At 52.9% G+C, this 21,206-nt stretch overlaps 1 protein-coding gene across 6 annotated transcripts in view; it reads right to left on the bottom strand.

The window, feature by feature from the left end:
- Window positions 1-21,206, bottom strand: part of CDH23 (cadherin related 23) — a 443,685-nt gene that overhangs the window by 15,835 nt on the left and 406,644 nt on the right. For 4 of the 6 annotated variants that reach the window (XM_029245124.1, XM_029245118.1, XM_029245121.1 and 1 more), the window contains 10 exons: window positions 17,263-17,484; window positions 16,851-16,970; window positions 16,014-16,194; window positions 10,648-10,781; window positions 9,872-10,081; window positions 9,209-9,316; window positions 7,707-7,809; window positions 6,280-6,405; window positions 5,350-5,553; window positions 3,376-3,834 (listed from right to left, as the gene is read on the bottom strand). In XM_029245124.1, coding sequence (XP_029100957.1) covers window positions 3,376-3,834; window positions 5,350-5,553; window positions 6,280-6,405; window positions 7,707-7,809; window positions 9,209-9,316; window positions 9,872-10,081; window positions 10,648-10,781; window positions 16,014-16,194; window positions 16,851-16,970; window positions 17,263-17,484 — 1,867 coding nt within the window. Of the gene's footprint in view, window positions 1-3,375; window positions 3,835-5,349; window positions 5,554-6,279; window positions 6,406-7,706; window positions 7,810-9,208; window positions 9,317-9,871; window positions 10,082-10,647; window positions 10,782-11,055; window positions 11,201-16,013; window positions 16,195-16,850; window positions 16,971-17,262; window positions 17,485-21,034; window positions 21,060-21,206 lie in introns of those variants that run through there. The other 2 variants (XM_029245122.1, XM_029245123.1) reach the window with 2 other exon arrangements.

Genomic DNA, 21,206 nt, shown 5'->3' with positions numbered 1-21,206 from the left:
GATCCCCAAAGGACCCAGGACTTGCCGGTCTCACCTTTGGCTGGGATGACACCACAGCCATCTGCAAGCTGGGGGCACGTCACTCTGCCCCTCACTCACCGCCTACTAGCTGGGCAATTATTTAACCTCCCTACACCTCTGTTTCCTCATTTGTAAGACGAGGATAATTACAGTACCTACCACAGAGGGCTATTTGGAGGATTATAACAATTAACTTAATTTACATTTGTAAAGGGCTTAGAACAGTGCTTGGCACTTAGAAAAAGTGCTATGTAATTGCTTGTTTAAAACACGCCTGTTGGGGGCTTCCCTGGTGGCGCAGTGGTTGAGAGTCCGCCTGCCGATGCAGGGGATACGGGTTCGTGCCCCGGTCCGGGAAGATCCCACATGCCGCGGAGCGGCTGGGCCCGTGAGCCATGGCCGCTGAGCCTGCGCGTCTGGAGCCTGTGCTCCGCAATGGGAGAGGCCAACAAACAAACAAACAAACAAACAAACAAACAAAAAAACTGCTTGTTGGAATTCCCTGGCTGTCCAGTGGTTAGGACTCCACGCTTCGTGGCCAAAAAAAAAGATGCTTGTATGCCACAACCATTGAACTTATGGTTAAAAATGGTTATGATGGTAAATTTTATATGTATTTTATCAAGATTAAAAAAATGCTTGTATTCTAGGGAGATCAAGCATAAAGGAAGGTCAAGGCAGCTAAAAAGCCCTGAGGGGGTTCCCTGGAGAGGACAGTGGTGGCACAGCCTGACAGTAAGGCCCACCCCTTTGTCTTGATTACTTGGGACATGACGTGGCTGGGCTGCCTGGGGCACCGTGAAAGGAGCACCGCCCTACGGCAGTACTAGCAAGGAGCTGTTTCCTTCTCTCCTACCCAACGCCTCCCCAAGCCCCTGCCTGCCCTCCAGAGGCTTGGGCTTGAACTGGACAGAACGAGTTTTGCCCATCTCAGCCTGGCTCTGTCGGGACCTCTCTTCTTCCTGCCAGTTTGAGGGCCTGGTGGCTCTTCCTCCCACTGGCCTCATCCTAGGGTGAAACCTCCTCTCTCTCTCTTTTCCCAGCTCCCACTCAGGCGTTGGGGCGTCTGGGATTCCCGTCCCCCTGGCAGATCCCTCTGCTGAGCTCCTGTCCTCCTCGGGGCCCCAGCCAGGGGGCAGTCACTTACCCTGGGCCGCCGCCTCCTCCTCCTCCTCCTCCTCTTCCTACTCTCGCTCCCCGTCCCCCGAGGCTGGGGAGCGAGGATGGGGAGAGGGTGGCTGCATTCAGTCTGCAAAGGCTGAGCCACGGCCTTGGCCCAGGCCCCACGGGGTGGGAAGGGTGGTAGGGGTGCGGTGAGTATGGAGGAAGGCGATGGGGTGAAGCAGAGAAGAGATGAGGTGGGAGGCGACAGAGAATCAGAGCTCAAACCTGTGGGCCTGCCAGCCGTGAGGAAGAGAGAAGAGGGTCAACGTCAGTTAGTTCAGGGTGCAGAGGGGAGGGAGCAGAGTAGGGCGTGGGGGATGGAAGGGCTCAGAGCTGACCAGGGCTGGAGGTTTGGGAGGGATGGGGTGGACGGGAAGAGGCAGAGGGGCAGGAAGCCAGCGGAGCAAGTGGGAACCCAGTTGGAGAGGCGCACTCAGAGGGCTGAGGCTCTGGCAGGAAGAAAGGAGAGAGAGGTGAGCGAGGGAGGGGGAGAGCATGAGGAAGAGGGGCAGAGAAGACACTGGAAAGGAAAACAGAAGAGAACAGAGTCAGTCGGAGGGAGGGAGGACAGAAAAAAATGGGCAACGGTACAGCATAAAGTTGGGCTGGGTCATGGAGTAGCTCTCCATGGTCCTGAGAAAGCACTGCAGCAGGAATTTTGCTAACCTGACACACGACTAAGCTACCTAATTCCTCCTAGTGGCTCATGGTTTTCCTGTCTTCTTCTTTCCTTTTTCCTCAGAGGCATACTGAGTTAATCATACTCTCTGGTTCACTGCACACTATGGTCACGGGCACTGTTCTTGTTTTATGTATGTATCTATTCCCTTTTATTCTCATACTCCTCTCCCCTTGGGCAATGTATTAAAGTGTATTTTTTATTTGAAGGTGTTCCCGAAAATCATGTATTGTTTTTGTGTATGTATTTTAATTTTATGCAGTGGGATTCTGGTATATATAACCCATTCTATTTCTTATTCTTTTCAGTAAGCACTTGTTTTTAAGGTCTACCCATGTTTCTCTGTGTGCGTCTCATCTGTTGCTTCTAACGGCTTCCTGGTATCCCAGGATGTGCACCCACCACATTTTACTCTCCAACATCCCAGGGATGGATGCCTTGGTTGCCTCCAAGTTCCTGTCACCAGTAACACCGCAGTGAACATCCTCAGATAGTCCCATTATCGACCTGAGAGCTTCTTCGTCACGTATACCCAGGAACAGAATTGCTGGGTCATGGGGTGTGAGTGTACTTTGTGTTGGATTGCCGTCTACATGTGAAATTAGTCAAAATTCCTACAGCAGTATAGGATGTCCCCACATTGTCACCAATACTCAATACTGCCCAGCATCCTAATGTCTGCTAATCACATACGGAAAACCAACATCTCACTGATGTTTCACTATGCATTTCTCTGAATAACAATGATTTTTAGCCTTTTCTCATAGCCACGTTAGTTTTTCTGTCACTCCTCTGGGCCTTCCAAGAAGGACACCTGTAAGTTTGTCCCATGTCCCCTCCTTAACTCCCCAAAGGAGCAAAAACACTGAACTTTTGGAAAAATGGTAAAACCATCACAATTATGATAAGCTGCGTAAGTCATGAAAGATAAGCCACAGTTCGCTTTGTTCTGTGATAGTGTAAGAAAATCATTAAGGGTACACACACACACACATGTAATATAGAAATATGTATGTGTGTATATATATCATATATATTTTTCTGTACTATATACATATATATGAAACTTAGAGACAACTTAAATGGCCCGGATATATATGAAGAAAGTGTTCAACCACCCGGTTATTAAAGAAATGCATATTAAAACAAGATGCCATTTACCTATGAAATTACAAACACGAAAACTGTGTAATATCTAATGCCGTCAAGAGTGTGGTGACATGGGCACTCTCATATAATACTAGTAGAGTAAGAGAATCAGACAGAGAGGGAGCTGGTCAAGGGAGAAGGAAGAAGAGAAGGGAGAGAGGGAAGGAGCCAGGGGAGAGATGGCAGAGAGAGGGAAGGATGTGCTGTCAATAGTGGGGAAACGAGAGGAGGAAGGAGCAGCTGAGGGAAAGGGAGGAACAGAGCAAGAGAACCGATAGAAGGAGGGTAAGGGAGAAAGCAGAGAGCCAGGACACTGGGGCAGGGAGTCAGGAGGAAGGCTGGAGGGGAGCAGGCCCTTGTACCTGTGTTGATATTCACGGCAAAGGCGTCCTCCTGGTCGGGCACCAGGCGGTCAGTGTCATCCTTGGCCACGATGCTGATGATGTGGTACTCCAGCTTAGGGTTGAGGTCACGGTCGATGGCGGTGACGTTGGCAATGACCGTGCCTGGCTCAGCTGACTCCAGCACGCTCACCGTCTGGATGGGGTTGAGGAACTCAGGGCGGGAGTCATTGATGTCATCGATAAGGATAGTGATGATGGCTGTGCCCGAGAGAGGGATGGTGCCCCGGTCGGTGGCCACCACTGTCAGCCTATAGGATTCCTGCTCCTCCCTGTCAATGGTGACATTGCCGACACGTATGACACCAGTCACTGGGTGGATGGTGAAGCGGTCCTGAGCCCCAGCTTCTATTCGGTAGATGAGCTCCGCGTTGAGGCCGCTGTCCTCGTCTGTGGCTGTGACCTGAAGGACTGAGAATCCTGTGGGGGTGGGAATGGGGAGCAGCTGAGCACAGTGGCTTCTTCGAAAAACACCACACCGAGACGCTTTCCTTGGTGGTTCACAAGGGCCTCTTCCCGCCATAGCCTTGCCAGCATCTACCTTTGTTTTTATTGTTATATATAAAGCCTACTTTATTTTTAAATTTATTTATCTTTAATTGAAGTATAGTTGATTTACAAGGTTGTGTTAGTTTCAGGTGTACAGCAAAGTGATTCAGATATATATTTCGAGATACGTATACGTATATATATTCTTTTTCAGATTCTTTTACATCATAGGTTATTACAGGATATTGAATATAGGTCCTTGTTGTTTGTCTGTTTTACATAGTGGTGTGCATCTGTTAATCCCAAACTCCTAATTTATCCCTCCCCACCCCCGCTTTCCCCTTTGGTAACCACAAATCTGATTTCAAAGTCTGTGAGTCTATTTTGATTTTGTAAATAAGCATCTATCTTTTATGCCTTTTGCATGTTTGCAATTTTCTAGGAAAATGGTATCCTATTTTATTTTGCATTCTTTGATTATTTGTGAGACCGAACAGTTTTTAATAATTTAATGATTAGTTGCATCTTCTCTTCTGCAAAGTGTTGGCCTTTGTCCTTTGCCCATTTTTGTCAATTTATATAAACTGTATAATTATGATAACTTGTGACAAATACCTTTTTTTTTTTTCAGTTTGTTGTTTGCCTTTCGATACTGGTTATATTAAATGATGTAAAGAAGTTTAAAATTCATATGCACCAAAATTTAGCATTTTTCCTTTTTGACGTTCTTCTGTTTCTTATATGTTTAGAACCTTCTTATCCCGAAATCAGATAAATATTCACCCGAAGTGTCTTCTTTTATTTTTTAATGTTTTATACTCTTTTACAGTTCCTTTAGGATGTCTTTGGGTTTCTTTTTGGTGTCTGATATGGGGTGAGAATCTAGACTAAATAAGAAGAGATGTTTTGCACACGAAATAGTTTTCACTATTGGTTTCATTGTTTCCTTTATCGCATATTACATTCCTTATAATTTACCGGTATCTGTTGCTGGCCTACTTTGCCCCAGAGTCTTGTGTTCATATCACGTGGTTTTAAATACTGTAGTTTGGTAATATGTTATAAATATCTGGTAAGACAAATCTGGCTTTATTATACTTATTTTTCAAAATGTCCTTTTTCTTCCAGATGACCATTAGAATCAAATTTATCTCCCCAATCATGTTTGATTTTGATGGGAATCATGTTAATCCTATTTTGATTTTAAAACAGTCAGTTCTTCCATCCAGTAACACGGACGGAACATACCTTAATAATCTCATTTTGCAGACAAGACGCTGTGGGTCCGAGAAGGGAGGTGAGGGGCACTTGGGTCTCCTGACTCCCTCTCCACCCACCCTGCTGCCCATCCTTCTCCCCGCTGGACGTGACTTCTGCCTCCAATCCCCACAGACCACCAGCCAGCTCCTGCCTGGGGGCTGGGGCCTGGGGCCTGCCCCTGCGTACCTGGTGGGCAGTTCTCCAGCAGATGGACGGTGAGGGCGGCAGGGCTAAAGGTGGGCCAGTTGTCATTGTCATCTAGGATGGTGACGATCAGGTCGGCTGTGCCGTTGAGCAGCCCAATGTCCTCAGCCAGCAGCAGTAGCTCCAGGACGGCAGGTGAGAAGGCCTCCCGGTCAATGGTGACACCTGACCTCACTGTCACCACGCCTGGCACCCAGCGCCACCAGCCGGGGAGATACAAAGGAAAAGAGATGCAGTGGGAGACCAGGTGAGAACCAACAGGGAGGGGACAGAGAAAGATAAGGCTTGATGGGGACCGATGTGAAAGAGGAGCAGAAAAGGCAACCCAATGACTTTCTTCCCCAAAGGCTCAACAACCATTGTTTAGGGAGGTCCCGTAGGTGCCAGTGTTCCGTGCCTGTCCCTTCCGCAGGTGCCCTCTGCAATTCCCCCGAGTCCCGCCTGGGATGAATGACCCAGGCTGGAGGATTGACCAGCTCTGTTGAGAGAGGTACTAGTATATCCCTCCTTGTCACCTGTCACTCAATCGGCTAGGGCCAGACTGAGGTAACACAGTCTCTGGGGAGCTTTGGGTCTGGTTTGAGGACAGACCGTTGGCTTCCTCTGGCAGACTAGGAGCCCCATTCTCCGGGCTGGGGAAGGGGAGATGGGTTTGGGGATGCTCTCTGCCGAGCCTGAGAGCTTATGCACCAGCAGGTCCCTTCTGTTGACCCCAAGTGTCTTCCTGGTTCCTCCTACCCGGCCCCCAGGTGGCCTAACCCAGCTGTAAGATGGGGATTGTGAGGAATGGGGTCTCTATGGAGAGCCTGGATCCAGCACTGAGAAAGGAGACCCTAGATCTAGCAGTGGGGTCATCCTAGCAGGAGTACCCAGAGCCAGGATGGGAGAGCTGGGGTGGTACAGAGGCCTCACCGGTGCTGTTGTCAATATCAAAGAGCCCGCTCTGGGCACCCAGCAGCTGGTAGGTCACCACGGCATAGACATCCAGGTCTGCATCCAGGGCCAGGATGGGCCCATTGAGCACCGTCAGTGGGGTCCCTGGGCCGGGGGAGATCGGTCACTGCAGGGCCGACCTGGCCCCCCGCCCGCCTCTCCCCCTCCCCACCCAGTCCCGGTGAGCCATGGCTGACGATGGATGAGAGGGAGGGAAGGAGGTGAAGTGGACGGGGTAGGAGACCCTGGGCCGGGCTGCGGCAGCCTTGGCAGACTGACGCAGATGCCTGGGGAGTGGCCTCAAAGCCCTGCTGGGGAGAAAACACAACAATGGTGAGCAAGCCCTTCCGGCCCGCCCGGAGCACGCCTGCCTTCCCAGCAGCCTTTGAGGCTGGCCACTCCGAGGGAGGGTCTGGGGGCTCCCTGATGTCCCCTCACTATGTGGGGGCCCTGTCTAGGTATGCACCCCCAGCCCAGTCTGTCCACGCATGTATGTCCACAATGCTCTAACAGCTGTCCGACTATACATGGCTAGGGACCCATGTGTGTGTGCAGGACTCCGTGGTCACACGGCCACGAGCACTCACACTGTAGCACTTGCAGGCCTGGGAGTCCCCAGGTTGTGCACTTGTCTGCCTCTGCAGGTGGGCATATTTGCACACGGAGTGCACTGTGCAGGCACCCATGTGCCTGTGTGTGTCTGTGCACATGTGTAAGCCCACACATATGCCTTACATGGACGTGCATTGGCACACATGTGAGCATATACACAGGCAGTTTCAAATTCCTTCAGGGGAGACACCCAGCCAGAGACAAGGAGTATCTCAGCTCATCCCTTTCCGACTTAGAATCCAAGCTACGGGGGAGGCTGGGGGAGGAGTGAGGGGACTCCCCTGGGGAGACAGTAAAGAGGAGATTCTGTCCCTTTGAAGGGAGGTGAGGCTGGTCAGTGCATGCGTGTGGGCAAAGGGCCACACTGACCTACGAGGGGCCCCGGCCCCCCACCTGTGATTACAGATGCTCCCTGAGCTTTCAGAAGCCTCTAGGGGGCCCTATGCTCCTGGAGTGGAGGGAGCAGGGGGGAGTAGGCTTATTCCCCTCCTGGGTAGTCCTTACACCTTAACTCCCCTCGAGGAGGGGCAGTGGGGCTGTTCTCAGACAGCCTTGGAGACCAATGACCACATCCAACCTGACCTTTGGCCTCTTTGGTGGCCGCTAAGAGGCCTGGCAGCCCTGGCCCACCAGCCCTTCGGAGCTGTGCCTCTTTCTCCCCTCCACACCCTTCTGCACTTGCCAGGTCTGTGTTCAGCCAGGCCTCAGCTGGGCCTCCACCAGGCACAAGGGAGGTCCTCAGGCATCTGGGGCCCAGGGGGTGCCTGGAAGCAGCAGGTGGGCCCAGCACCTACCAGCAGGAGAATTCTCCATCACCTCCGCCAGGTAGGTGCTCTCAGTAAAGAGGGGGTGGTTGTCGTTCTCATCCGCAAGGAAGATCAGCAGAAAGTCAAAATCCTGTGGGAGGCATGACGGCGGGGGGACAGGTTGTGGGCCACGTTCTAGCAAAGTGCTCCAGTGGGAGAAGGACTTGGAAGGAGGGCGGGGGTCAAAGCAGAGAGATAGATGATAGAAAAGCCCCCGCCACGGGTCTGGAGACCTGTGGTTCAAGCCTCTGCTCTGCTAGTAGCTCACAGGGTGGTCTTGGGCAAATCTTTCCCTCTATCTGAGCCCCAGTTTTCCAATCTGACAAATGGGGATCTTAAGTCCCTCGCAGAGATGTTATGAAGTTCACAGGGGAAGGGAGGTGGATGGTACTCAATCATGCTCCATCTCGTGGTAAGGAAGGACTGTAGCCAGGAAGATGAGTCTTAGTTTCCAGACCCTCCTGGCTGGCCTGGTGCCCTGGTCAGAGTTCATCCAAACTTCCACTCAGTGCTGCACTTCATCCCTTTCAAAAACCACAGTTATCCTATCTCTTAGAACCTCCCAGTGCCCCGGATGCTTCTCCATTGCAGAGATGGGGGACCCAAGGCCCAGAGAGGGGGTGACTATTCACAGCCGCGTGGTAAGTTAGCAGCAGAGTGGCAACCAGCCTCCAAGCTTCTGGGTTCCCACCACCCAATGCTGCTGCTTTCCAGGATGACCCAGGCCCTCCTAAAGGACAGGCAGAGGCGGGGGAGTGACAGAGGGAGAGAAAAGAAGGAGGGAGGACGTGAGAGAAGGAAGGAAGGCGAGGATCACAGGATGAGAGACGCCAGCGGCCTACACCTCCAGCCCGAAGTCTCCTAGGCCTGTACAGATGCAGAAACTGAGGCCCAGAAAGGGCTGAGCCATACAACTAGTCAGAAGCAGAGCCGAGATGAGCCAGACCTAGGCTCATCTCATGGGCTGGGAAGAGGGCTGATTCCTACCCCCAAATGGACTGTTTGCTTTGCAATACCCACTTCCTCTTAGTAAAGAGAGCCAACCTTTTGGCTTTTGAGGGAAAAGCCACCTGGAAAACGCAACCCTTTCAGAACCCCAGAGTACGTGCTTGTGTACATGTGTCCCCCCGACTGCCACCCCTGACACTGCTGTCGTGTGTGCCCAAGTATCTGTGGTTTGGGGAGAAGAGATGATAGCTGGTATTTACTGAGCGTTTGCCATATGCCAGGCACTGTGCCGAGGACTTGACAGACATTGGCTCCTTCAAGTCCTCTCCACGATTCTGGGGTAGGTATGTCTCCATTTGGCAGAAGAGAAAGTGGAGGCTGGGAGACAATAACTTGCCAAAGCCACACACCAACTGACAGGCAGAAGTGGGATTTGAACCCAGAACTTGCTTACTCCAAAACCTGTGCATCTAACCCACGGGCCGTGCCGCCTGGGTATATCCAGCACCGGCCCTGCTCCCCACTATGCCCTCCAGCCTTACCCTCCTGGCTATGCGTGGATTCTCTGGGTTGTCCTTCACGGAAATGGTCAGCTTGTATTCCGGGATCCGCTCGCGGTCCAGGGGCCGGTTCACAGTGACGATCCCTGTCTGGGATGTAGAGGCTGGTGAGCTGAGCAATGACCTGTCCCCTACTTTGGGCTCTGGCCCATGGAGGCCCAACTGCCCTGCCTGTAGGAATGGCCGTGAATGATCTCCCTAAATCACCAAAGATAGGGTCTAGAAGGACCAAAATGGATCAGCAGGGCCTTGCCAGAGCAAGAGTGACCCACCAATGCCCAGGTGTTGCTGCCTGAAAGGGACGGTCCCTCTGAGGACTCCACGGTGACAGCAGCCGGTAACACTCCAAGAGGTCGAGCGAGGACTTCTTGGTGCATCTTGGTACAAACCAAGTAGTACCGAAGCTCTGGTCCCATCCCTGCACACGACAAGCCTTGGGATGACAGGGACCCCAGAAGTGGCTCACCTAGGAATCCAAGATTCCATGCTTCCCACAGAGACCCCACATCCCAGTGGAGGGTAGAGACTTGAGGAGGAAGTGGAACCAACAGAAGCCCAGACAGCAGAGTAGAAAAGCCCCTAGGGCAGGGTCCTGTTTTTTAGGAAAAATCCTGGGGGCTTCCCTGGGGTCAGACCCAGCCCTACCGTGGCGTTGATGGAGAAGGCCCGCTCTCGGTTGCCTGCAGTGATGTTGAAGGTGAGGAGGGCGTTGCACCCGCTGTCAGCGTCGCTGGCCAGGATACGGGTGACGAAGCTGGAGACGGGGATGTTCTCACTGATGGTGATGTTCATGGGTAGGTTCAGCAGCACGGGGTCGTTGTCGTTGATGTCCAGCACCCGGATCCCCACCAGCATCTGGGGCACGTCAGGGAAGAGGAGGAAGTGAAGGAGAAGGACCAGGAGAAAAGGGGGCGCGGGGGAGATGGAGGAGAGAGGGGAGGCAGAGAACGGGATGGTGGACATGGCGGCCGAGGAAGAGGCAAGGAGGCAGGTGGAGCGGGACAGCAAAGCAGTGGTAACGGAGGAAGGAAAGGTGCAGCTCGTCGTGGGCAAGAAAGAGGAAGCCCAAGAAAATGACAACAAAAAAGGCAAGAGGATGAAAACGAGGATAAGAGGGAAGGAGGAAAAATAGAGGCAGAGGCGGGCTGGAAATGGCAGAGTGACAGGTGCAGAGGCCTGGCTGACAGCACAGCCTCCCCAGGGAGCTCTGTGTGGCCGTGGCTGCCAGGCGCCAGGTCCAGCCTCCACGGGTGAGCCTCACGAGGCACTTGCAGGTCTGGTAGGGGCCCTGAGGGCCTGGACTGGCTCCAGAGCAGCCTGAGGTTGCTATGGGCACGAAGGTGGCAGTGTTTATAGGAGCCTCTATGGAGAGTTCAGGGGGCAGGGAGGTAAAGCCAGTGGAATGGGGCCCCCAGACTCACTGTGGAGCTGAGCGGGGGAACCCCCCTGTCTCGAGCACAGATGGTCAGGTTGTAGAAGGCGATGGTCTCCCGGTCCAGCTCCACATCCTTCCGGACCCGCAGCACCCCTTCCACGGGAGAGATCAGAAACTCCCCTGGTGTCACCCAGGAGAAGCCAGGGTCAGCTGAGAATGGCCAAGAGTGGTGGAGAGCCCAGGCCTTCCCCTGCTTCCTCTACTGAGCCTTACTCACCAGGGTCAGGGGCAGCTGGGGCATGGGCCCTCCAGCACCCCCCGCTTCAGACCCTCGTGGGACCTGCCAAGGGCTGGGAAGTGCAGGAGGCAGGAGAACAGATAACTCCTAGGGGTACAAGCGGGCAGGGGCCCACTCATGCCCTGATGGGCCTGAGATGCCAGGCCAGGGACCCACCTTGGGTAGGATGGTTATGTCGAAAAAGTGAGGGCTCCCTTTCTACACAAGCACTCTCCTTGTCACCACTATTGATCTGAAATCAATTAACGAAGGTGTCGGAAGCTTTGTCAGGTGCGATCCTTTCCAGATACCACATCTTGTAAAACAGCATATTGGGGAAGGGTAAAGCTAACCCCAAAGGGACTCCTTGCTAGTGGTGAGGCACCGGGGCAGGACGGAGTGGGAGGGATTGGGGACAGGGAAGCCCCCAACTGCCTTCCATTCAGCCCTGGTATGGAGCCACATGGAGTGCAGCCAGGGTTCTCCCAGGCCTATGGCCATCCCTTGGCGCCTAGGTGGCCCTGATTTCCTTTCTTTGAGGTTGCTGAGGACCCTCAGCTGGCCCTTTGGCTTCAATCCTTGTCTTGGCCTGGCTGAGGGGCCAGATGTCTGAGGATGTCTAGAGCAAGAACCTCAGATTCTCAGGCTCTGAACTGGAAGAGACCTCAGAGACCATCCCGTGTCCTTTGGAAAACGAAACGGGAGAGAAGGGTGATGACTTGTTAGAGCCCCCATAGCAAGTAAACAGTAGAACCCAGACTCGAACCTAGGGCTCTGCATCTCAGCTCACTACATCCATGGGACTTACCACTCAGAGCTGACCAGGGTGGGAGGGGTAAGAACAGGTAGGGGTGGAGGAGAAGAGCCGAGGGGCAGGATGACAGGGGAGCCAGTGGGGTCCCAGTTGGACAGGAGCGCTTAGGGGGCTGAAGAAAGTGAGGGAGGATGAACGAGGGAGGAGGGGAGAGTGTGAGGAAGAGGGGGTCACCTCTCTGCCGCTCCCCCAGGAACTGGGAACAGTGAGAAAGTTACTTCCTTCACTTTCCCTTTTGGCATCTGGGGGAAAAGGCTTAGAGTGGGGCAATGACTCGCTCAGAGACACACAGCACGCAAGGGTGCGGCAAGGACAGAGGCCCAAGCTCCCCAACGATTTTCTCTGCCTGCTTCTACCTACCTCACAACTCCCTGCCTCCAGCTCCTACGGCTCTGATTTACCAAAACAGTCCCTCTGCGGCCCACCTGCAGCTGGGATTTCCCACCAGCCCTTCCGCTCCCAGCAGTCCTATGGGCTACACCCTGCTTAGAGGGGCGGAAGCCACTTGAAGCAGGATTTCCTGAGGCTGATACTCCAAGGTCTCCAAAGAACAGGGGATTCCCTTTCTAGGGGTTTCCCAGCCCTGTCTCAGCCCCTGGCCACGTGCAAGCAGATGGCCAGCTGCCTTCTCTCCAAAGCGAACCGCCCCATTGATGGAAGGGAAGAGGTTCCGAAGGCAGCCTGCCTGAGCAGGCCTGAGGTGCTGGGGGCTGGGCCCAAACTAGACCCCCACAAGGTCAGCTCAGTGGGGGAGATAGGCAGGTCAAAGGCCCCCAAACAGCAAAATGCCCTCCTCAGAAACTTGCCCCGGGGCCTGAACCCTCCAACACTCCACTCCTTCTGGAGATAGAGGGTTAAAAGCAAAGGCTTCCCATCAGTCATATCCCGGTCTGCAATGCTGACTTCGCTCTATGTGCTCTTGGGCATGTGATTAAATCTCACCTTGATGTTCTCATCTGAAAAATGGGCTAATAAAGAGGTACCACAGCAGGGCTGTGCTGGTACTGGACAAGCCCCAGTTCACCTCGTGTATGCTGGACCCACGGCAGCTCTTTGTATCATTAGGGGCATCCTGAAAGGGAGCCCAGGCAGCCCTGTGAAGGAGCTGGGGGCTTACACGGAAGATGAGGATGTAAGGAAGGGGTCCAATGAGTGCACCTGACCAGAAAGGGCCGCTGGTGGTTCTGAGAAGGCCAGGATAGAGGGGGGAGAGGCGCAAGTGACATGGCCTGTTTCCCAACCGTTCCTTTTTTTTGGCCGCGTTGGGTCTTCACTGCTGTGCGCGGGCTTTCTCTAGTTGTGTTGAGCGGGAGCTACTCTTTGTTGCGGTGCGCGGGCTTCTCATTGCAGTGGCCTCTCTTGTTGTGCAGCACGGGCTCTAGGCGTGCAGGCTTCAGTAGTTGTGGCACGTGAGCTCTAGAGCACAGGCTCAGTAGTTGTGGCTTATGGGCCTAGCCGCTCTGCGGCGTGTGGGATCTTCCCGGACCGGGGCTCGAACCCGTGTCCCCTGCATTGGCAGGCGGATTCCTAACCACTGCGCCACCAGGGAAGTCCTCCCAACTGCTCTTTGACCATGTGCCTCCTCGCAGCTTAGTGGGGCTTATAAGAGCCCAGGCAGCCCTGATGTCTTCCCACCAGCAGGAGCCCCCTCCAGGTTCAGGCTGCAGTGGTGGGAAGGTGACCTTGAAGCCAGGTGGCTTGGAGTACATCCTTTCACCTGTGGTGTTGCTCAACTGGCTTTCCAGGAAAACAGCCCTGATTTATAGTGTTTGTCAGTTTTTCAAATTACCAACATGGTGTCAGGGAACCCGGAGGTGAGGAGAGAGGTGGGGAGTGGATGTCGCGACCTGTGCGAGCCGCTCCAGCACAGCACTAGGTCACCCACCTCACCCTGCCCAGCCTCCGCTTATCTCCTCTGGAGTGGGGACAGTGCTCGGTGATCCCCAAGTTATCTTTGGGCTGTGAATGTCTACTCTTCCTTTCCAAGGGGAGGGAGCCCCAGGCCGGGTCAGCCTGGGGAAACTCCTGGCCCCTCTCACTGCCCCAGGGGCCTGCCTCTCTGCCTGCCCCTATGAGGCCGCAAGCCCCCAGGCTGGCCCCGATCCTGTGTGCACTTAACCTGGCAGGTTCTGCTCAGGACAGCAAAGGCCCGTGGCAGGGAGCAGTCTGCAGTCTGCTGGGCATGAGTGTGAGCCCTGCACCCTGGAGGTGGGTGCAGAGAGGGTCCCTTCCTGGGAGGGGCTCAGCTGCCCACCCAGCAGCCACCTGTCAAGCAGACTTTGGCATCCTCCCGAACAGGAGCAGGGCTCCCATGACATGATACAGCCGCTGGGTGTGTGTGTGACAAGAGCACAGGAGAAAGGCCCATGCTCTCCTGGTTGCAGAGCAGGAAGGCACAGTGCTTGGCCAGGGAAAGGACTTTTGGGACATGAAAGGGTGACATGTCAGAACAGAGTGGCCCACCGCAAGCTCTGGACAGCAGGGGCTCCAAGTCTGGCCCTACAGAAGTGGGCCTCTTAATTGAAAATTCATCCCATGTTCTATAACCTCTCCTCTGCCTGCTGTGTCAGTGCGCTCCTCTCATCTCATGCCTTTAAATATCTCTGGGGTGACTACTCCCAAATACCTCTCTCCACTGCAGACCTCTCTCCTGAACTCCTGGCTTGTATATCCAAGGCCTATCTGACATCTCAAACCTAACCTCACCCTCCTCCCCATCGCCCCACCTTTCCTGCTCCTGCTGCAGTCTTCCCATCTGCTAACAGCACGGCTGCTCAGGCCAAAACGTTGGTGTCATCCTTGACTTTAGGTTACATCTCACATCCAATCAGTCGGCACGTCCTGTTGGCCGTCTATGAAATATACCAGAACTCTCATGATCTCTCCAGCGCCGCTTCCCTGGTCCCAGCTACACCATCTCTAGCCCCAGTGACTGCAACAGGCTCCTACCAGGCATTCCCTAACCTCTCTGGTCTGGTCTGAGCTCAGGAAATGGAATGCTCCTGTTGAAATCTAAGTCAAATCACATCCCTCCTGTGCTCAAAGCCCTCCTACGGTTCCCATGTCACTCGGAGAAAAAGCCAAGTCCTCATAATGGCCTACAAGACCCAACATCTGTCTCTATTACCTCTCTGATCTCATCTCTTCTTACTCTTCCCCTTGCCTGGCTTCATGCCAGCCACTGGGCCGCTTTGCTCCTCTGTGAACAAGCCAGGCACACTCCAACCTCAGGGCCTTTGCACTTGCTGCTCCCTCTGTCTGTCATGCTCTTCCCTGGATGTCCACATGACCCATTCCTCACCTCCTTCAGGTCTTTGCTCAAATGTCACCTCCTTGCACAGGTCTTCCTTGAGCACTCTTTCTAAAACTGCAGCCTTCACCCTGGCATTCCCCATCTCCTGGCTTTATATTGCTCCATAGCGCTTAGCACCTCCCAATAGACTAAGTCGTCTGCTTAACCAGTTGTGTTCATGGCCTGTACCTTCCAACTGGAACATATGTTCTATAAGGGCAGGGATTTGTATCCGTTTTTTACCATGCTGTACCCTCAGCACCTGGAATGTGGTCAGCAAATGCTCAATACATACTTATTGAGTGCTCAATTAAAAATCAGGATGTTTCACAAAGATTTGGATTTCCAGCATTTCTTTTCAAAATGGGAAGGGCTCCCCCGCCCCAACCCCGGGGCCTGCATTTCAACCTGACCACAATCGGCGAGAGCGGAGCTGTGGCTGCTGCAGCCCCCACTATTCCCTCTTCTCTTGCCCAGACCTCTTCTCCCATGTGTGCTCCCTGCACGGCCCCAGTAGGCCTTGAGTTTGGGATTCCTACTCTACAAAAGTGAGTAACCACTATCCTGAGAAATCGCTCTGCCAGGCAAGCCCTGCTCTTCAACTGAGGGGAATAGTCGGCCTAGTTGTGAAGGCTATTAAGGGATGATGAGATGTGCAGAGAAATCTGGGTGCTCCCTGCATGTGTGCATCTGGGGGGTCCTGAAGGTCTGGGGCAAGGGTGCTCGTCTTTCCTCTCGCCTGGAGCCTTTTCTCTGGGTATGACACAGGGGTGTTTTCTATCCGATTCTCAAAGGAGTCTGTGACCTTCCAAGGCTACCAGCCTCTGCTCCCAGATTTCAGAGTGTTCTCACCATATTCCTGGGAGAAGATTACTTTCATCATCTTATGGGTGGGGAAACTGAGGCCCCATCGCACAATGGTGGGGCTAATTGCCTTGAGACCTCCTTTTTCATCCGGCTCCTGAGTGGGGTCAGGGAGAGGCCTGCTGGGTCATGCCACCCCCATCACCCAGCTCAGGCCCCACTCACCCAGAGGGTCTCCGTCCACGATGCTGTACTCCACCTGCCCATTGGGGCCCGAGTCCCGGTCATGGGCCAGGAAGGTCCACACTCTGGGTCCTGGTTGGCCCTCTGTGACATCAAATGGTCCCTCGTAGTCTCTGGGGAAGGTGGGCACATTGTCGTTGATGTCATTCACGTTCACAAGCACCTGAGACGATAAGCGAACTTAGTCAGGACTGCGCCCCAGCCAGCCTTGTTCATCTATAAACCGGATCTGATAATCCTGCCTCACAGGGTGATGGAAGAATCATACTGGTTAACGGATATGGGAGGGCTTTTTAAGCTACTCATGTGGATAAGCTATTGTTATTGTCAAAGTCTCTCTATGGGCATAATAATATTATTAATAATAATGCTATGAACTTCTGTTTATTGCTGTACTACGGTCATCGTTTTTCTGGTTTCATTTGCTCCTCCCACACCCTGAAACAGTTTTTTATTATCCCCCCTTTACAGAGGAGGAAAGTGAAGCTCAGGGAGGTTAAGTGACTTGCCCAGAGTCACACAGTTAGGAAGTAGAAGATCAGGGACATGAACCCCTGTCGGTCTGACTGGAGTTTGTGCCCTTCCCATGAAGGGGAGGAAGGCAGGTGTCATCATGTATCTGATAGGGGCAGCCACACAGAGAGGTTCAGTAACCTCCTCAAAGTCACACTGCAAGTTTGGGTGAGTTGCTGAGACCAGGACAGGGCCCGTGGATTTAGGCGTTTCTCCTAGAAACCCCGCTTCCCCACAGGACCTTTCTGTGACCTGTCCTACCCCACCCCCAAGTTGGGGCTCTGTCCCATCTACCCACCCACCCACCGTGGTGGTAGAGGTGAGGCGATGGGACAAGATGGGACACTGGTCCGTGGCGGTGACGATCAGGGTGTAGCGGCCATGGCTGATCTCGTAGTCCAGCTCCTTGGCAGCATAGATGACGCCCTGCAGGATAAGTAGAGGGGACGAGGGTGGATCAATAGGTGGTGGGTCTGGGGCTCCCTCTGACCACCCCAGGAGGGAGGTTGGCCCTAACGTCCTGGCCATGACAGGGAGCCCCCGTTTTCCTCTAAACCAGGCCCCACCCAACCTTTTCATCCTCCCGTACTGGCTGCCCCCCAGTTTCCTCCCGGACTCCATCTTTGCTCTGCTCCCACCCCCCATGGTGTCACTGAGCTCCCCTCCAATCCCTATGGCCAGCTGACCCTCTTCCTGGACCCCGCCACCAGCCACTGACCGTGTGCCTGTCGATGTGAAAGGTGTCGATGATGTTGCCGGCAACGATGGCATAGGTAACTGTGCCGTTGGGCCCCTCATCCGGGTCTAGTGCCTGGACGGTGACGAGGCTGGCGTTGATTGTGTCCGGGCCCTCATCCAGTAAGATCTCGTAGTGGGGCTGCTGGAACGTGGGCGCGTTATCGTTCTCATCCACGATGGTCACATACACGTGGGTGGTGGCCTGTGGAGAAGAGCATGATCAGGTTCCTTGGTCAGCTGGCTAGAGGGTTTGAGGTGGAGCCAGCTGGATGTATTCCTAGGCTGCACTTACTCAGTGTGGTGAGGGAAAGGGAGAAGGATGAGAGCGAGGGAAGTCCCAGGCTGATAGAGGAAATCACAGAGGCTCTGTCAAAAGCCAAGCTAGGTAACTGCTTAGGTCCAAGATGGTACTTGCACCACCACTCTTATTGTCCATGACATCACTAATCAATCACGGCACCGCTGAGGCCAGATGCAACCTCAGGATCCTTGTTAGCACACTGATCTAGTGATTATAATTGGCATATGAGATGAACTCCAGTAACTGCCTCCAGCCCATAGCTTTTTTTTTTTGAATTTTATTTATTTTTTTATACAGCAGGTTCTTATTAGTCATCCATTTTATACATATTAGTATACATATGTCAATCCCAATCTCCCAATTCATCACACCACCCCCCTCCGCGACTTTCCCCCCTTGGTGTCCATACGCTTGTTCTCTACATCTGTGTCTCTATTGCTGTCCTGCATCTGTACCATTTTTCTAGGTTCCACATATATGCGTTAATATACGATATTTTTTTTTCTCCTTCTGACTTACTTCATTCTGTGTGACAGTCTCTAGATCCATCCACGTCTCTACAAATGGCCCAATTCCGTTCTCCAGCCCATAGCTTTGACTGGGCCAGGGCCTTACTGACCCTGGGCCTCCTTCCAGATCACAAAAAGCAAGAATGTGATGTACTCAGCCCACCCGCTTAAGCTTCACCCATTGTCCATGTAAATGGAAGCAATGCCTATTCTCAGCATTTCTGAGAGGAAGGACATCGGGTGTGGGGCTACTACACGTGCAGAATTTGTTGAGCTGTGAAAAATAAAGCTCATAGCGCATGACTTCACTGCAAGGACAATTTCACTCCATATTCTCCTGTGATTGGCCATTTTTGGCTGATGCTTGGTCCAATCAGACCACAGGTAATATTCAGCCAATCGAAACTCAGCAAGCAGCACTCAAGAACCATTGAGAAATGGTTGATGTGGCACTTCACAGGCAGAGGAGATAAACGGAAGGAAGAAATTAGCCATGTGCTGGTATTCTGTGTCCCTCGGCTGCCCTCCTCTCTTCTCTGCTTCTCCACCTGGGAGGATGTCCTCTGTGGACGGCCTCACCTGGGCTCCCTTGCCATCTGGCTTCCAGATGGTTTGGCCAATGGGAGGTCCCGGCAGAAGACAGGAGGAGAGGTGGTGGGGGCATTTCTCCCTCACTCCCTCCTTTCCTCACTGCAGTTCTGCCAGAGGCTGTGTTTCTCCTGCTGGGTGGCCCCTCTTTCACGCCTCTGGCCCTCACTGGGCTCCAGTCACCTCACGCCCTCTTCTTGTCCTTCTGCACCCATGGGTGGTAATGGCTTCCTGCAGTTTTTAGTCTATGGGTGCTTCACCAGCCCTCTGTAAACAGTCCCTCCATTAAACTTTCTTCAGTTGAGCCCTTTCTGAGTGTGCCTCTGTTTCCTGCCAGGACCCTGACTGATACAAACTGTAATTAGTGACTAATATAAAATAATAAGGTTATAACAACTTCAAAAACATCTGGGTAGAGAGAATGTGACCAGGCCATTGCCAAGGGCAGGGAACAGAAAGCAGGTGGTGCAAAAAGCTGGATGTAGACAACTTGTGTGCACCTTTTCTGGGGTCTGGCTGGCTCTGGAGCCACCTGTGGAAGGATGGACAGATGGACAGAAGACTGTCACTGCCCCTGCGGAGGGCATGAGTCCCCTGAGCTGCAGCTCTAGATCTTGGCAGGGGGAGGGGTGGGGGGGGGGGCGGGTCATGTTAGGTGGTTGCTGGAACTGTTTCCAAAGCAGGTAGGCCTGACAGCCTTGAGATGGGGCTCTGTAACCTTGGACATGTCACAGAGGTCCTTTCTGGACCTTTTCTGTCTGTTAGTAAGGGACTTGTTCTTTAACATCCCTTCTGGCTCAGGCATTCCGAGGATCTGGTCTGCCATCATCAGTCTGAATCCCTCCTCCATCAGGGAGGTATTCCTTTGGGTCTTAGAGTCTCAACGAATCTTCATAAAAATAACAATCACACAGAGAGGGAAAATGCATTAGCTTTACATTGCTCAAACTTTCCCACTGGAGTGGAGAGGGAACCTGCACTGAGTTGGGGAAGAGCCTGAAGCATTTGTCTCAAGAATGAAATACCTTTGAAATCCCTCCTGTTATCTTTGAAAGCTCATATAAATTTCGCAATCTTTTCCATAACGCGTTTGCATTAGTTTCCATTAAAAATGGTGGTAGAGGCCCCAAATATTTGAGTAAAGATGACTGTCAAGGAAGGCCACCGCGTTCATCTTGTGGCTCTGCACACAAGATACAGCTCTGATCTCCAGTAGGTCTGTGTCTTTATTCCTGTCTTACCCCTAGGTTCTTCATGACATTTTTTTTTTCTTAAATTCCATATATATGTGTTAGCATACGGTATTTGTCTTTCTCTTTCTGACTTACTTCACTCTGTATGACAGACTAGACCTACTGGAGAACGGACTTGAGGATATGGGGAGGGGGAAGGGTGAGCTGTGACAAAGCGAGAGAGAGGCATGGACATATATACACTACTAAACGTAAGGTAGATAGCTAGTGGGAAGCAGCCGCATAGCACAGGGAGATCAGCTCGGTGCTTTGCGACCGCCTGGAGGGGTGGGATAGGGAGGGTGGGAGGGAGGGGAGACGCAAGAGGGAAGAGATATGGGAACATATGTATATGTATAACTGATTCACTTTGTTATAAAGCAGAAACTAACACACCATTGTAAAGCAATTATACCCCAATAAAGATGTCAAAAAAAAAAAAAAAAGATACAGCTCTGAGCACTTACCACTGGTGAGGAGCCCAGCATTGCATCCTCCTGAGCCCCTTCTGCCAGCAAGAGCACACGAGTGCCGCCCTACAGGAGAGGGCTGGATTCCAGCCTCACCAATTGGGGTGGTGGTACTGACGTTTCCTACTTTCCCAGACTCCTGGAAGTGGGTTTAACCATCGTCCAGGCTGCAGGGGCTGAGAGTGGGGGGCTCTAATAGTGCTGCCCCACAGAGCCCCTTCTCTCTGAGACCAGGACTTGAAAGAGGAGAGAGATATTGCCAGCAGTGCCAGTGCTGGGTGGGGTGCAAGAGCAGAGGACTAGAGGGGGTGTGTGTGTGTGAGAGCATCCTGCAGACATCTAGGGTGCAGGGAGTAAGAGAGGCTGGAGCCTGGGTGAGAGGAGTACTGATGATTTTCTGTGGGACACACTACCTGATGTTACACACACACACACACACGTGTGTGTGTCCGCCAAGCCTGCTGGGTACTCCTGCACCTGCCATACATGTGTGTGCATGTGCACAAGGGTGTTGCAGGCTCTGGAATCTACAGTCAAGCCTGCCCCAACTCCCTCACCTAGCTCTTTACAAAAGTTACATTTCATCCATCCGTCCATCTATTCATTCATTCATTCATTCATTCATTCATTCCACTACTGGGAGTGCCAGGACCTGGGCTGGGCTGGAGGACGTCAGGTACAAGCCTCTGCTGGTGGGTGAGGGCTGATACAATCTGTGATGATGATGGTGTATCGCGCCAAGTTAGACGCAGATGTACTTCTCAGGCTTTACAACAATACTAACCCTCTGCGAAGAGTAACGGGGGAGAGAAGAAAAGGCTTCA

The sequence above is a fragment of the Monodon monoceros genome, unplaced genomic scaffold (assembly GCF_005190385.1).
Source record: "Monodon monoceros isolate NGI ecotype Baffin Bay Population unplaced genomic scaffold, NGI_Narwhal_1 Super_Scaffold_4, whole genome shotgun sequence".
Classification (NCBI taxonomy): domain Eukaryota; kingdom Metazoa; phylum Chordata; class Mammalia; order Artiodactyla; family Monodontidae; genus Monodon; species Monodon monoceros.
Note: the sequence above shows the minus strand (reverse complement) of the source record. Positions and strands in the feature narration are given on the sequence as shown.